The sequence below is a fragment of the Telmatherina bonti genome (genome assembly GCF_933228915.1).
Source record: "Telmatherina bonti genome assembly, chromosome: 2".
NCBI lineage: Eukaryota > Metazoa > Chordata > Actinopteri > Atheriniformes > Telmatherinidae > Telmatherina > Telmatherina bonti.
Genome location: NC_136620.1, coordinates 11817396 through 11835940, shown reverse-complemented (window position 1 = coordinate 11835940; position 18545 = coordinate 11817396). Strand labels below are relative to the sequence as shown.

At 43.6% G+C, this 18545-nt stretch overlaps 1 protein-coding gene across 1 annotated transcript in view; it reads right to left on the bottom strand.

The window, feature by feature from the left end:
- Positions 1 to 18545, bottom strand: part of kiaa1549la (KIAA1549-like a) — a gene marked incomplete at both ends in the record, with an annotated part of 161564 nt that overhangs the window by 21432 nt on the left and 121587 nt on the right. Inside the window, one exon of the mRNA XM_079249890.1 lies at positions 439 to 584. Coding sequence (XP_079106016.1) covers positions 439 to 584 — 146 coding nt within the window. The remainder of the gene's footprint in view (positions 1 to 438; positions 585 to 18545) is intronic.

The window sequence follows — 18545 nt, the reverse complement described above, 5'->3', positions numbered from 1 at the left end:
AATATGGACATACTGGAACCTACATGTTTAAAAAACTATCTAATTATGATTGTAGTTATTATTTTAGTTCATTTATTTTGAAAATATTGAAAATCTTACATACTCTACCTTTAACATGTAGCAAAACAGAAAATGGTTGTGAGCATGAGCAGGCATGTGACAGCTTCTGACATGACTGTATCTGTCGTCACAGTCACGCAGGCTGAGTCACTGGACGGATGAGTGTGCATGTGCACTTCATTACTTAATAATTACTTTATTTTGGGAAAATGATCATTATATAATGAGATATGTGTGGATAGCTCGAGTTAATAAGAGTATGCTGCGAATGCTGATTTGCTTTGTGCGCAGTGACATCCAGAAGGACCAGTTTTCTTCTTTGAGTCTCTTTTAACCCCAAATTATTTCCACCTTCTGCCTATGTGTCCTCCTCCTCACCATTGGTGCTCCTCTTGTGCAGCTCCTCCTTGGCGTTCTTGCTGCTGCTGCCAGTAGTAGTCCTTCGGGCCGAGGAGCTCTTGCTGGTGTTCAGCTTCCCAGAGCCGTTACTCGACATTGAGCCATCCTCATCACTTGGCAACCGCCTGTAGTGGCCATGGCAACAGAGACAGACAAGGAAGAGAGAGGAGATGGGAGGGGAGTGAGGCTTGCAAGTGTGTACACAAACAGGGCATCATTCCACAGTTATCCCTGGAAACACACAATTAATCGCAAGTTGTAAAACAAGAACATTAAACGACTCCAAAATGATTTACAAGCCAAAAACATGTTCAGAAATGGTGTAAAGGTAGGTGCTTGATGGCAAAAAAAACAATGCTGTGGATATTCAGATTATTAAGATCAGAAAGTATCCGAGAACAATTGCAAGAAAAAACAGATTATTATTCTAATGTTATGAAAAAAGAAGGCAACAAATCGGATTTGGACTTAACGGCACGCTCATGTTCTGTATACACCTGAAGGCCAGACACTTTTTCTTGTCTATTCAATCAGAAAGGATCAAATCCACTCCAATTTACCGCAGGCACAGGAAAGGCGAGACGGTGACAGTGGAAAATACAGCCTACTGTGCAGACGTGCACATTTCCACAGGCTCTAGTACAAAACCTTGCATGCTCAATTAGCAGGTTTACCTGTTTTCTCTCGGCTACTTTTAAAACACAGCATTTAGGGATAAACTGCACCGAGTTTGGACTGAATCCCACACAGAACATTTAAAGTCAGTCTAACTATGGTGCATACTTTGTTTTTGTGCTAAAAAGGTGACCTAAAGGTCAAGCCTGGTGGAGAAAGGAGAGGATGGAGAAAGCACAGGGTTATTAAAAATCACTGTTTCCTTTCCACTGTGGCCTCAGGATAGGGGATTGGATCAAAGTCAAGACTCGATGCAGGCTGTTGGTTTTCCTTAACTCTGTAGCTATTTATTATGACTTGGCTCGAACTGATGTGTGTGGAAAGTAGCCTGAGATGGCATCGTAGTAAAGTGGTGCTATACAGATAAAGCTGAACTGAATAGATGAGTAAACGACCATCTTGGACTCATTCTACAAGCTGACAAGCTGCAAATCAAATAAAGTTTATTCAAAGTTTTGCAGAAGCTGTGTGAGATCTGTACAGCTTTTTGATCAAATCTGATTCTCTGCAGTTTTTCATGTAATTAATGCAGACAAAAGATAAAACCTTTCAGCAGAGTCACAACCTGAAGGTTTTTTCAGTCACTACAATAACAGGATAAAATCTGCCAGTATCATCTAGTGAAAAAAGGATTATTTTCCATGCTATGTTGACCAATAACGTACGTCAGCTGTACTGAGACATCATTATGAAGGCTATTTGTACCGGTTTTGCTCTTAAACATGGTGCTTCAGGCTAGTTTGCTGTCTTCTTGCCTCCAAACTACAACAAAATGCAAGCAGGAGCCTCACAACATGGCTTTCAAACAGAATAATGACTTCCCAGCTGCTTAAAATTCAAGACAGCATGATATTCATTTTACTTTCCTTTTGTGAAACTGTGGAAGGATGTGAGGGAAATTAAATTTAAACAAGAATAAGACAAGTAAAGCTGCTTATTAGCTCCTGTGTGTCAGCAACTTCTTGTGTTTTGGTCTTGTGTTCAGAGTTTGGTCTTCATGAATTTTGGATAAACTTTATCCTTCGCAGCAGGTTTTCCATCAGCCTTTTAGATATGATAAATCTGGAACTTTCTGACTTCTCGCCACCGCTTTCCAGCTAATTTGTGAGCCAGTTAACTAAATGTACACAAAACTGCAACCAAGTTAAATAACATTTGGGACAGTATTGAAAAACAAGTTGTGATATTTTAGTTCGGTTTTACCAGAAAATATGAACCCTCCATATTATAAGTTCCATCTGTTTAATTTAACTTGACAATATATTAAATTCAGGCCTTCAAAACATCCCAAAATAAAGTCAAATGTGCTTAATACGGGGCTGCACGGTGGCGCAGTGGTTAGCACTGTGGCCTCACAGCAAGAAGGTTGCTGGTTCAATCCTTGGCTGGTTTGGTCAGTGTTTGCATGTTCTCCCCGTGTATGCATGGGTTCTCTCCAGGTACTCCAGCTTCCTCCCACCATCCAAAGACATGCATGTTAGGTTAATTGGTCACTCTAAATTGCCCCTAGGAATGAGTGTGAGCATGAGTGTGGTTGTTCATCTCTCTGTGTGGCCCTGCGATGGACTGGCGAGCTGTCCAGGGTGTACCCTGCCTGTCGCCCACATAGGCTCCAGCTTCCCCGCGACCCTGAATTGGAATAAGCAGTTCGGAAAATGAATGAATGAATGCTTAATACGATATATTTCCATGCTGCTCTTGTAAAGTTGTTCTGTTTAAAACTCTCATGGAATTTATCTGATGAAAAATAAATCTAGAAATCGACCGTTTTCTGTCCAGTTTGTTGACAACGCAGAGTCGTTGTAAGCGAGAGGTCTCGAGAGTTTTGCCTGCAGCTCAGTGTGTTACAGCGACAAACAACCTTTGGTCAAAACAACTGCCAGAAGATGATAATAGACAAAGTCAGGCCTTGGAACAGAACATGTAGTTGTTGCATATAGTTAATAAAGCAAGCTTTCTAAACTACTTTAACCCTCTGGGGACCAAGGGTATTTTAGAGAAATAAACTTTTTTTTAGTTTAAATGCTAATAAACACCACCTGTCAATGCCCCATAATGTCCTATACCTTGTTCTTTTTTTTTAAAATTTTGAATTGAAATATCATAAACTGCTATGTAAATGAGGCTCCTTTGCTTGAAATAAAGAGTATTATAATTTCGAAGCATGACTAAAGGAACTGAAGGGGACTGAAGCTTTCTGAAATCACTGTCAGCTGCACACACTGTATCTGTTACCAAGTTATACATCTGTTACGACGCCGTCGTGTCGTTTATGTTGAAATAAACTACTTGAGTAATGCAGATGTTTGTTTGAGCAATTACACATGGTAAACGTGCGTAAAAGCTGCTGTTTTCCTAATTTATCGGCCTTGTAAATACAGAAGGCAGCTATCCGACTGCTAATGACACCAATGCAGAGTGATCAACACTGTTTGGAGGCGTTTCCTGAGGCATCATCGGCTCTGATTGGACAAAAACACGTGTCATGCACCAAAGATAAAGACTCTGATTGGAACACCTATTTTGACACAACACTGTATCACCTATGAATGGGCTACAGTGATGCCGGAACTACCGTCTGAAAGCCCGGAGTCTCCCGATTAAGAGGGTGTGGGGGGGGGGGGGGGGGAGTAAGTTTCTATCTTTTATGGTTCGACAGCTATGCTGGATTAAACACAACATGGTCCCTGGCATCGCCGACGATGCCGGCGTCTTCAGAGTGTTAAACCATGGAGAATATATATTGCACCACATAAAAGAACTTATAAACAAGTAACATTAAAACAGAAAAAATATGCTGTATGTCTAATTTCCACCATGTCGGTAAAACATCTGTTTGGCTGAACCACAGCACCGCAGACTCCTTTACTTCCTCTGCCTCTCCCTGCAGCACAGCAAACGGAGGTTTAACCCAACTGTCACTTCACCGCTAACACGCAATCTCACAGGCTGATTCTCCTTTCTGTCTGCTCCTCCTCTCCATCACCTTCACAGCATTCTGTTGCACCTTCCTCCTCCACCACGGGAGCAAAACATCCAGACAGAGAGATGCTAAATGAATACAGAGTGGTCACTCTGCATCTCTTTGCAGAGACGCTCACCGTGGAGGTTTTGCATAGCTTTATAAATCATTGTGTTTGTTTTGACCGTCTTCATGACTTTAAGTGATCCTGTAGCAGCATGGCGTCTTCACATGCTGACATAGAGCACGTGCTGGTAGCTTCATCCTGTAAAGCGTCCATACACCTGTCCCCATTCTGGATTACATATACGGGATGGAAGTTATAATCAGGTAGAATAACCCATTTAGATTTTTACCGCGCACGTTGGCACTGTGGCTTTCTTTCAAGTTTGTGATGATTGCAACGACTTCCATTCACTCCCTGAAGACCAACCACACCTAAACCAGAACATCTACCTGCTTAATCACAAGCCCTGCTCCCAGTTTAGACCATATTTTAACCATTTCTATTTTCAGGACCAATTATTTGCTGTCAGAAAGTTGTCATCTTTGCACACCTTTGTAAACAATGTTGTTTCCATGTAAACAGTGAAATTATTAAACACATTAGACAACTGCATGCATGCTCATATTTGGTTTGGGAAGTCAATAAACGCATGTATATGTGTGAAAATACAAATAACAATAACTTTGTGTGTCCTGTGAGCTTCACACACACCAGCACATACACATACGCATGAACACACACGCCTCGGGGCATGTAAGCCACAGCAGCAACACAATGTGACAGGCCCATCTACAGGTGGTGTGAGATCAGTGAGACTGGACATAACAGAACCACAGGCGAGGCTGTGTGAACTCACATGTACACACACACACACACACACACACACACACGCACACACACAGCGCAGCCTGCCATTGGCCGAGCTGCTATAAAAGTCATGTGGTGCAAACAGCCGCAGGGATGGAGGCAGAAATACAGCGTGTGTTCCATGTAAATCTGTCTGTGAAGGCCACAGAGAGGAGCAGCAGAATCAATAATCACACTGCTGGAAAGTAACGTTCACCCCTCACACACACACCCAACCCCCACGCCCACACCCCGCCTCGGATTTTTTTGTCTTTGCGCCTCACACAGTGTTGCTCTCTGGAGGACGCACGGAGCAGAATAAATGCTCCTGCAGTGAAGCCATCCTTCAGCGTTACGCCGTGGTTAACTTTCAGCGTGTGACTCCTCCTTCCTTCCTTCCATTAGTGCTGCTGATGTTCCCAAATTTGCCCCCATTGTTTCAGGTTTTCAACAAACTCCACTGTGGAAGCGGAGCAGAAAAAGATCATTTCGCTCCTTTTGTGTCACGACAATCTGCAGAGGAGGCTGACATGAATGGATAAATACTATCCTTCTGCTAGAGTGTACACACACACACACACACACACATCCAAACATACACAGGACTGGTTGTAGTGAATAATAAAAGAGGCAACCTTTGACAACAAATTTGAAATTATAAATCACAAAACAAATACACTATCAGCCGAAAGTTTGGACACACTTCCACATTGGATTTAATGGAAAATTGTGTCCAAACTTTAGTAAATACACACAAAAAGTCAATGTTATTTCCTGTATTTCTGCTATTTGTTTGTATTTTATTGACAGAACAGTTTAATCTATCTTCATTCAAACTATAGTTTCCTTATAAATATTATTATTATTATACTCTTATTATCCATTGTATTATGAACTGTATTACTGTGATCTCCTTGTTTGTTTCATGAGTTTAATGTGTAGCTGTTGAGTCACTGACAGAAAGTAAAACTTTCTATTGTAATGTACAAATTCTTGCTGATTAGTTAACATTCATGTTACTGGCTTCTAATGGTAACAAAGCACCAACCCAACAGATGCAACTTTTAGTCACATGAGTGCTGATGAGGTACTACTGTATTTTGGGGTATAAAATTATCACTGAAACAAGGAACTCGTTTATCTAAACGCCTGCATTAATGCACCTTTCAGCTTCCAACGTAAGGAACACTGACCTGCACAAAAGAGCAGCTGAACGGAAGAATAATGCATAAAACCTTTACATATCAAAAACTGTAAAATATAATAAACACATTTAATTTCCATTTACAAGGTTACAATAACCCCAATATATTTCAACTTTTTCCTTTGCTGTCATCTGCCTAGAATGTACTGGTCAAGTGCAGTCTATGGATTAAGATACACAAAAAAAAAAAACAATGGAAAAGCATGCATGATAATACTTAAATATTAATGCATACATGCTTCCCTTTGCAATGGCAGCTAAAACTGTCCTGAAATCAGGGACATTTGGGGAACTGCAACTATTTTCTGCAAACATTTCCAGCCTCAGATATGCTTTGTGCTTCATTCTTAAAGAAAATGTCGTACAATGAGGTGATGAACCAAACCGACTGAATGTCATGGAAAAGACATCATGTCCGCAGGCAGGATGCATCCAGTAAGACAGGCTCTTACAAACACTTGTCTCTTGTGTCTCAAGTTGTTTGAAAACATCAAAGCAATAATAATAAATATAACAACATGTCATGGTTTCTGCTCTGCCTTTAACAAGCTGAAATCTTCCCCTGTCTGATTGTTGATTGTCTGTCCTCTATTTAAACAGCAGCCCTGGATCTGCTCAGGGTGAGATCATCTGTCTCTTCTACAGCCTTCATGGGTTGTCCATGTGCCAGAAAACCTGGTCTTGACCCTGCCTGTCCCCTACCACTCTCTTTGCTACGTCCCTCTTGGTATGACTTGACCATCTGTTGCTGAACTCTGCCTGATCCTGACCCTGCCTCTTGCTTGCTCCTTGGATTTCTTCAACTCTCATGTCTTTTGGTGTGGACCCTGGACTGTTTTTGGACCTTTTGATTCTGGATTGTGGAGATTGTTTTGTCCTGCTCTGGAGGATCATTCTGCCTCTTCCCACAACTCCTGGTAAACATTAATTTTTTTCAGCCGCTCCATTATCCCCTTCACCCCTGTTGTTGGTTCACCTGTCTTGTGATCCAGATCTCCTGATTATCACACCAAGCGATTCCACCTTCAACACCAATAAACCTGTTTAACCTCCCCTGTTGGCTGAGTTTTGGGTTCTGGCTTATTAAACTTTAACAATGAGTGAATTCCAAATTAGAAATGTGTTTAAAACTTGTTGCCTAAAAATTTCCCACCATATTGTTTTACCTGGTAGCCTTAAAGCAGGGATCCGCAATCCTGCAAGTTTTCAAAGTGTCCTTGCTGCAACACACCTGATTCAAATCAGTGTGTATTTACCAGAGCATGAGCAGAGCCTTTCTGAGTCTAAAACCGGAGTTTTCCAGCAGGATCACTTGGAAAACCTGCAGGACACCTGCCCTCGAGGACCAAGGCTGGTGATTCTTGCCTCAAAGAGTTAAAAGATACTGTATACAATGAGTACACACAGATAAGTCAAAGTAGTTTACTGCTCACTGTGCAGCAAACTACCGAGTGTAAATACCGTAGATATAGAACGTAGAAAGCGTGTGAATGAGGGATTTACCTCAAGCACAACATTTGTCTTGTTTTGTTGTCCAAACTTTTCTATAAAACTACAAATTTTGCACACAATAAAACAGATAAGTGTGTTGTTGGTGGTGATAAATCCTTCATACAGTAGAAATTAGATGTATGGTTGGTGTTTCATCCAGGTAGTAGAATAAGATCAATTCTACCTTTAAAAATGGTTTTCTGTAAGATGTTTGTATGCAAGTAAGCAAAGCTGATTATCGCACCCTGCCAGCTCTTCCAGCGCCAAACACTGTCATCTTTGTCACACAGAATGGCTCCCTCTGGCTTGTCTACAGCCAGGGTTATAAATATACATGTATTTATCATCTCTGAGAAGCAAAGCACAACTAATCCCACCCCCATTCATTTTTCCTTCGGCAGTGAGTAAATTTGAGGGGCTGTCTTGGGTGCATTTTTGCATTTTCATTTATGTGAGAGGAGGCATGATGTGTTTTATTTGTGACTGCAAAGTTCCTAAAGGGAAAGATGTAAGCGTCAGAACTGGGTGGGCGTCCAAGTGGGCGTAGCTAGCAGCAGATACACGTGTGCCAATGGAAGTTTATTAGGATGCTTATTTTATTTGCAATTTTGTCAAAGTTTAGGCAAAGAACCGATTTAAATCAGTCATTTTAGTTTGGTTTATGGAGATTTTATTTCACATTTTGTCAAAAGCAATAAGTGTTTTTGTTATTGCCAGTAAAGAAGACAATAAAAACAACGTAAAAGGCTTAAATCCAAAAATAAAATATGCCAAGAAATACAGATCAGGAAACACCAAGTCATGTAGATAAATGTGAAATTAGCAGTAATGAAATATATTCATTCATTTTTTAATATCTATTATTTAGAGCCCAGTTTCCTGAACTGGTTTTAAGTAAGGGTGAAGATAAATGACCATCTGTTCACTAAAAGGTACAGTGAGTAACTTATTTGATCTTTTATTAGCAAAAATCAAGCATTGCTTTCACACACAAGTATTTTACCAACGTCTAATCACAATCACGTCCAAATGAAAGTGTCTTTAGCAGAAGGCTGCCATGTTGCATCGCCATCTTTAAATAGTGTAGCTGAAAGGAGACAAACTTATTAGCCTTAAGCGTTTTAGCTGCGAATCCCTGTGTTGCCAGGGAGATGGGAGGGGGGACGGTGGGTGGTGGGGGCGGACAAGCAAAGATGACTATTAATCTTTTCACCATCTATACTCTTTGCGCCACCAGAGGGAGGAAATAAATAGCCTCACCAAACCAAATAAAGTCTCACCAAACTTAATCACTTAACCAATGAAGAGACAGTGTCCAAAAACAACTACAAATGTGTGATTAAACCACCATAGACGTAGAAATGCACATTTTGGTTTGAGGGGGGTTGTGACAAAGAAAGGTAATATGAGCTCACAAAAATGCTTTAACATTTATGTTTGTTTCAAAAACATAAAAGATCATCGGAAGTTAAAAAGTAAAGAAATTAACCTCAGCTTAAGCAAAAAAAAATCAGCTTCTACTACTTTATTATAACAAATATAAAGTAATACATAGAAACACACTCATTTTATATACATTTATCTTTATATTAATGCAATGATTAGGTCATTATGAAGTGATGATGATTATGAAGGTTTCAGGAGGTTGCCAGAACATTGTTTTAGAAAAAACATGATTTTTAATAAATAAATTTGAAAACTTTAGTTTTTAAAATGAATGCATTATAGCAAGTAGATTATTCTATTAAATGAGGCTGGCTGCAGGGCCAGGCAGGAGGGTTCCCTTCCTAAGCGTGTAGACTGCCGCGTACGCTCCTCTCTGCAGGTCCTGGACGTGACGTCGCCGAAGGAAGGCTGAGAAGACGGGCTCCGTCGCTGCAGAGAGGAGGGCCACCCCAAGCCGCACAGTGGCCATTTTAAAGGATGTTTTTAAAGGACATTTTTAGAGGACTGGGGTTTTATTATTTTAATTTCTTAACCTTTTTATTATTTTATCTTGTTTTTATTAAACTGGTTTTTATTGAGACTTGGTGTGGTTGACTCTGCTCCCCCTGATTTTTAAAAGAACCAAGGTGGCCGGAAGGACCCTCTTTTACCTGTTTTTATTTTCTTTCTTTATTTTATTTTAACCAGTCCTGGCCACCCTGTGTTACAATAGGATATTGCTTCTACAGGTCAAGCAGACCCATTATGACCAAACAAATACATTTTTTTATTTCATCCTATCATGCAAAAACCTTATGAATTAAGTTTATTAATTCTTTCTATGAGCAAATCAGACGCATTTAGGTGTTATTGTGCTGCTCTACACCGTTAAAGTGGAACTATTATGTGCATTTCAGGCTAATTTATTTTTATTTCTGAGACCAGAAGGGCTGGGATTGATCGAGTTATTGTCACAAATCACTTTATTTACTTCAGACCGACCCTCTCCGTAGGCTGACAGATCAGCCTGTGGGCAAAACGAGTGGATTGAGACTCTTCCGCATTAAGCCCCGCCTCCTGCCACTGCACTACATCTGGAGCGCGCACCGCACCTGCTTTTGCCGTCATTGTAACATCATAACAACATAAAACTCTCTAAAACTACGCGTTTTTTGTCGCCATGGAAACCGAACGGAGAGCGTGCTGGAACTCAAACTCAAACTCAAACATGTGTTTAGGTGATAAAAAACAGTGCCGTTCACATGTCTGATGAGGATTCAACACTGGAACACTGCAGAAAGCTCAGAAAACTTGAAATACCATAATAGCACCCCTTTAATGAGCTATTATTACTTATTCTCACTTAAATCCTAAATTTCCCCACTTCACCACCTGTCAGACTGAAGTTTCTTAAATCCCCCCTAAAGCCAGGCATTTTGCTGCGAATTTGGCCCAGTAATCAGACGTACTTTCAGTTCTTAAGTCTCCCAACATCTTCTCGTTAACACTGGAATTATCTCCAGATCACGTCAATCCGTCAGAGTCTGCACTGCTTACTGGGAGCTTGTCTGGCTTAACGGCGTGACACCCAAACCAACATTGGTGACGTCTGGACTTCACTGCTGAAAAGCTTGGGGTTTATATCTGGCTTGTTCCCTGACTCAGACAGCTGCTGGAGAACCCCGTTGTTGCCTTTAACAAGGCTTCCAGCTGAGAGCAGAATGTCTGAACACCTCATTGTGTCAGCACGCTACCTGTGTTCGAAAGAAGCAAAGAAAAATACAAAAAAAACAAGCTTTCCAAAATCATCAACATGAAGAACTCGAAGGTGTGACAAGAAGTAGATTCTGCTTTCCTTGTTTTGTAACGTTTCACAGAACTGAATGTGTTTTGGTTCATCAAACTCAAACTGGACAAAGTTTAGACGTGGGAATCTCTTGCCTTCCCTTTTCTCAGACCCTCTGGATGTTTGAAGACAAATCAGGAACTCTGAATTCTGATTTTTCATTCAGTCCTTCTGACCATCAGTCTCATAAATCCAGGGTGGGACAATGTAAGTATCTAAATGAGATGGCTGATATTTACCCACAAATCATCATGTAATACAAAATATCCTGTATCTGCAGAGCTGCTCGAACCATCAACACAGCTTTTGTCAATTTCTTTAGTTTAATTTCAGCCTTGAGCTAACGTTGGGGTTATCTTTGATCCAGAACTTTCTGCCCTCCCCCTTATGAGGCAGGTATCACGAACAGCTTTCTTTCCTCTGAGGAACACTCAGGAGTCAGGATGAGGAATATTTAATCTCAAACTGATGCTGAAAAGCTCAGACATGATTTAATTTTGACCAGACTTGACAGCAGTAACGCCATGTTAGTTATTGTCCAAATACTTATCCCCAAATCCTTCAATCGGTTCAGAACTCTGAAGATTTCTGCCCAGTTCAGCCAAATTTAACCGTAAACACCAGTACTACCTCCCTCCAATGGCTCAAACGTAGAATACAGAATGAAATCCATCTCACAAAGCCCCTCATAGGTTACCCCCATCTTTTCTGAAAAACATCATTTTGCCGTTTCAACCACAGAGACAACATCCATCCATTTTTTTTTTTTTTTTTTTTGTCTTGTCCAGCATTTAGGCAAGCAGAATGATGGTCTGGATGCTGTGTTCTGCTGAGCAAATTTTCTCTGCCAAGGGAAGCTTTATAGATATAATGATCCCCTTGACTTTCTGATTTTTTATTTTATTTCTATGTTTATTTTGTATTGTTGTTTGAATTGTAGAGTTTGTACTGCTGGACCAGAGAGGACAGACAAAAGACAGAAAGAGAAAGGAGAAGAAACACCTCATAAGAAAAGGGAAAGAGATAAAGGGAGAGAAAAAAACAACAACTAAAAAATAACCCAAAAACAAAAAGAAAGAAAACAACCTACAGATGTATACATACACACATACAGGCACACACATACATATACACACATACACACGCATACATACACATACATATACACACACGTATACACACATAATATATATATATACACAAATATATACATATGTACACATATACATATACACATACACATACATATACACACACACCTCTATGCACACACATACACACACATACATACGTACAAACATATACGCACTTGCCAGTATTAACACATATACATACACATACAAGCCAACTTTAGATCATAGTAACTAAACTATGAATCTAAAAAGTTAAATATAAATGAGAAACAAACAGAAATGAGAAAACTAGCTGCTGTTAGGGAATAAAACTGTGTGACGACTTGGTGACTGTGTCACATGCAGAACATGCAGAGTGGAACGTGTTCCGGAAAAGGTGATCATGCCAGTGTGACCCCTCCCACACAAAGGCAAGAGGCACGCCAGGAGGACCCCCGAGACCAGGGCCATCGGCAGCCATCCCCAGGCGCAGACCCCAACCGCCCCACCCCGGAGCCAGCCATGCACCGACCCAGGAGGAGGCAGAGGGGGGTCCCAGCCAGAGTCCCCCGCAGTCAGGGGGAACAGGCCCCAGCAGGCCCGGACCAGCGAGGACCGGCCCCGCCGGGCACCGGCCACCCAGGGCAGACAGAGCGCGGGCCCCACGGCCCCAAGAGCCCAGAAGCAACCCCCCACCCCCGCAGGCAGAGGGCCCAGCCCACACCGACGGAGGGCCGGGATCCCCAGACCGCCACCGAGCGGCAGCCAGGCCGCACCCCAGCGCACCAGCAGCGCTCCCCGAGCACCAAGACCCTCCACGCACCCACGCACACACACACACACACATACGCACACACGCACACACATGTGCACACACACACACGCACACACACACACACACACACACACACACACACACACACACACACACACACACACACACACACACACATGCACCCACCCACCTACCCCCACTCACACGCATCCACACTTCCTCCTTAAACACACCCTATACACCCATTCTCTTACACACGCTCAAACTCACACTCTCCTACCCCCGTTCTTTATACACACACACCCCCTCACACACACATCCCTGCTCCCTCTATAATCACCCATTCTTCCATACATGCATACCCCACTCTACACACACACACACACACCTCCCTACACCCCTCTATCCACATTCACAGTCCTCATTGTACACTCACCCCATCACTTCCCTGTACCACCAACATAACCCCACATACGCACCCCCACCCATCTGCATACACCCCCCCTTCCTCCTATCCCAGCGGCCATCCACTTTCCTAAATTCTTTCACCCTGATCCCCCCACCCCCCCTCTACCCTAACATTCAGTCACCACTTCATCCATTGGCTCATGCACGCCCTCACCTTTCTTTCCCAATGTGTCCCCTGTGAGATACCCCCGGGGGAGCAGGGGATAGGAGGGCCCCGATCAGGGCCCCACAACTACCCCCCACCCCTGTCAATGCCCCCCCACCACTCCACACATGCAGCCGATCCAGCACCACCCAGGGCCAGCAGCAGTCCCACCCCCGCCAGGCCAGCCCAGACCCAGGCCCCCTGAACAGCACCACTCCCCCGCCCAAACTCCTCCGGCACAGCCCCAGAAATAGGGGCGTGGCAGGACCCCATTGTCACCCCCTCCCTCCCAGCTTATGAATGATTGTGAAGTGTGTGTTGTTTGCAATTAAAATTGGGAAGAAGTAACCACATCATGTTGGGAGCGGGACCACCAAAGCAGCCCCGCCCACCGCACACTGCATGGCCCGCCCCCCAAAATATGTCCATGTGTTGTCAGTGTGTGTTTTTTGTGTTATGTTGACTAAGTGTAATTAAAACTGGGAGGTGAACCGATGCTGGGTGCAGCGATGGAGACCACCTTGATGGCCTCTCTCACCATCCAGATCAACGTGTCCACCTCCCAACGCCCTGCCTGTGTGTGGTGGAAGAAGGGAAGGAGGGGGGTCCGGGGATTTAGGTCCCGAGGGAAGCGCGCCTCCCTCAAGAAGATGAGCCACCTGCGGCACGAGGCACGTCCCCCATTCCCGGGGCCCCCGAAGGCCAGGACAGGCCAAGGGCAGCTGCCCCAACAACCAGGGCCCTCAGCAACCCCAATAAAGGAGCCGCCACCGGCCCCAGAAGGCACCAACGAACCACATGCAAAAGTGGGGGGGTGGGCAAAGAAGAGGAGGGGCGGGAGAAGGAGAGACAGACCAAGGGCCCACCGCCCCCACACCCCTAGGAGACGCCCCCACCCAGAGACACGTTGCATTCCCTTCTCCTTTACACACCAACACATTCACACCCCCTCACCATCAGCCTGGTATACACACACATCTACACACACACACACACACCTACAGACCCACACATACATCTATACACATACACACCCATTCTAACAGATACACGGCCAAAAGATTAGTCCACCTCCAAAACCCTACATCCCACTCACCTCCCTGCCCATCACAAAACACCCCTTCTCATTCTACCTACCCTAGAACAAACCACCACAACTCCCCACTTCTCTCACTGAAGTCCTACCCCCTTCATAATCATGACCCTTCACCCCCCTATACACCTACATACACATGCACCCCCCCACTCCCCCCTACACACGGGCCACTACCCCCCATACACATGCATCTCAATACTCCTCTATATACACACCCCTATCTCCCATGCATTTAACACCAGATTATCCACACACAAGCCCTTACCCCTTCCCATACACACACACACACACACACACACACACACACACACACACACACACACACACACACTCCCTCATTCACAACCCCAACCCCCCACACAATCATGTACTATCACACGCCCCAAAACCTCCACCCCCACACCTACATGCCCTAACACACTCCCCCTTACACACAACCCTACCCCCCACAAACTCATGCTCCACTACACTCCCCATAAACCCCCCACATATAAACCACCACACACTTCCTACACCCCACACACTCATGTACTATCACAGTCCCCTAAACCTCCACCCCAACACCCCTCACACACTCCCGCATACACACACCCCTCACCCCCTATACCTTCATGTACCGCTACAATCCTCTATACACCCCCCGCATATACACCACCGCACTCCCTCATACATACACCCCCACACATACATGCCTCAACACACTCCCACATACACGCACCCCTACCCCCCATACGTTCATGTACCACTACACTCCTCCATACACACCCCATATATACACAGGCACCCCCCCCCATCCTCAACTATCTTGGGCCCGGGTCCCTCTGCCGGGCACCAGGGCACGGACCCGCTCCCGCTGCAGCGGCAGGTCCAGGTCAGCCCAACCCCCCCACGGCAGGGCCGACCCCCCATCCCCGAGAAGCAGGGGACAACCCCGGGCACCGGAGCCCAGGACCCGCACCCCGCCCACCCCACAGCGGCACGGCCACCCGTCACGGAGCCAATACCCGCCGATCCAGCCCCCGCCAGCGACCTCGCCCCACCGCCAAAAGGCAACTCCAACCATTGATCAACCCAAGGCCTCCCGCCAGGTCTGGAAACCTAGCCCCCCCAGTAATGAAGCAGCCAAGATCCCCGTCCAGGGGTCCACCCCAGACCCATAGCCACCTGAGCCACCCAGCCACTCCCTAGCCCCGAGCAGGATGAGGTCACACTCTCCCCCCTACACTAAGTGATGGAGCTGATCACAGGAGACCAGAGAGAGTGAAATTCAACTGACTGATCCTTTGAGGAGGCAGACATCATTTCCATGCTGATGTAATCTAATAACAGATTTCTAAACTGCTGGATACACAGATTCTGTTTGCTTTTCCAGTTCACAAGGATAGTTTTCTTTGCAATGCACAGGCTGCTGAGGATTGGTTTTGCTAAATTAAACCCTATGTTATTTTCACCTAAGTGACTCAATAGGCACAATTTGGGGTTTGCAGGGATATTACATTTAAACCAGTCTGACAGATCTTTACATACCTGGAGCCAGAATCTCTGGACAGGTGGACAAGACCATAAGGCATGGTAGTAGCTGTCAATCATGTTGTCAGTACAGTGTGAACAGATATGTGAGTGTAACAGACCCATCTTGAACATCCTGTGTCCTGTAAAATGAGTTCTGTGTAGAATTTTGAATTGTATTAATTGCATGCTTGAATTCTTAGTCATTTTGAATGTGTTTAAGCAGATTTGTGACCATTCATTTTGATTGAAGTTGCTGGATAAGTCTGCTTCCCATTTAGAAGTTGGGAGAGAGATGGAATCTTCTAGCTTCAATAGTAATCTGTATATTTTGGATAGTAGCTTCGGGGCCTTAAGATTTAGGAATTCTGCAACCCTTATAGGTAACTGTAAGTTTAGTTGATCAGTGGTGTATTTCTTACTTATGATAGATTTTAAGTTGGTGGTATTCTAAGAATTTGGTGCTGCTGAATTCATACCGTGAAGAAATTGCATCAAATGGCAGAAAGTTTCCATTTTCTACTATATGTTCTAACTGCTTTACTCCTTTATTCTTCCACCGAGGGAAGTTTATCATCTTTTTGTTTTGCAGGAAGTCAGGATTGTTCCAGATGGGTGTGAGCTTACATGGAATAAGCGCAGACTTGGTTACTTTCAGGAATTCCCACCAAGCCATTAAACTGGAGCTGATGTTAATGCTTTTAAAACACTTATATGACTTGACAGTTGAGCTGATGAATGGTAAATCAGAGATGACTAAATCCTCACACAATGCTTGCTCAACATCCAGCCATGGCTCATCCAAAGAACTTGGATTAAGCCACTTGGAGATGCATTGCAGCCTATTACATAAGAAATATTGATTAAAATTTGGCAGGTCCAACCCACCTCTTTGGTCTGTTGTAAAGTTTTTAGACTAATGCGGGATGGCTTGTTTTTCCAGAGAAATCTGGATATGTGGGAGTCTAGTGATTTAAACCAAGTGGAGGATGGTCTGATGGGAACCATTGAGAAAAGGTAATTAACTTTTGGTAAAACCATCATTTCAACAGTGGAAACCCTCCCCATAAGTGATATGGGCAAGCGGTTCCACCTTGAGAGGTCATCCTCTACTGTTTTTATTAGCTAATCATGATTTAACTTTATTAATTCGGTTAGTCTGGGAGAGATTATTATACCTAAATAACTAATATTTCCTGACTGTATAGTGGTGTTAGATATGTTTTTAAAGTCACAGTTAATGGGCATTGCTGTAGTCTTTAACCAGTTAATAGAATAGTCTGATATTGAAGAGAATGTATTAATTAGTGTGATTGTTTGAGAAAGTGTTGTTTGTGAGTTGTTAAGGAAAAGTAAAATGTCATCTGCGTAAAGACTAATTTTATGTTCAATATTTTTAGCTTGAATTCCTTTGATTTCTGGGTTTTGTCTTATGGCAGCTGCCAGAGGTTCAATAAAAATGGCAAAGAGTGATGGAGAAAGTGGGCAGCCCTGTCTGGTGCCTCTCTGTAAGCAGAAGTTTGGAGAAGTTTTGTCATTAGTCTTCACACATGCATTTGGGTTGTTGTATAATATTTTTATCCAGTCAATAAATGATGACCCAAACCCAAATTCTTTTAAAGTTGCAAATAAAAGTTTCCAGTTTACACGGTCAAATGCTTTTTCTGCATCTAAAGATATAACTGTGGACTTCAGATTGTGTAGAGTTGAATAATCTATTATGTTAATTAATCTGCGCATGTTAGTGTAGGAATGTCTACCTTTTATAAAGCCTGTTTGATCAGGGTGAATAATGGAAGGGGTTATTTTCTCTATCCTTCTGGCTAGAGCTTTGCTGATTATTTTGAGATCTACGTTTATTAATGAAATTGGACGGTAACTGGATGGGAGTGTAGGGTCCTTTCCTGGTTTTAATAGGACTGAAATATTCGCCAAGTTCATATTGGAGGGTATTTTTTGCTTTTCCTTTATTTCTAATACCATGCTGTAAAAGGTTGGAGCCAGTGTGGTCCAGAATTCTTTGTAGAATTCAGCTGGATAACCATCTGGACCTGGTGCTTTATTATTTGGCATACGGTGGAGAGCTTCATGGAGCTCATGAACTGAAATAGGTGAATCTAGAGCCATTTTATTTTCCTGATTTATTTTAGGAAGATTGATGCTGCTAAGAAATTGGTTAATATTCTCATCTGTTGGATTTATTTTTCTTAACCGCTTAGTCCAATGGCGTGTCGCAGGGAAACTGGAGTCTATCCCAGCAATCACTGGGCGAAAGGCAGGTACACCCTGGACAGGTCGCCAGTCCATCACAACGCCAACACACACTCCTCACTCCTACGGACAATTAAGAGTAACCAGCTAATCTAACATGCATGTCTTTGGACGGTGGAGTACCCAGAGAGAACCCACATTTACACGGGGAGAGCATGCAAACATGCAGAGAGACCCCTGTTGGGACCTCCCCCCAGCTGAACCTCAAACCAGCAACCTTCTTGCTGTGAGGGTGTAACCACTACCCCCACAGA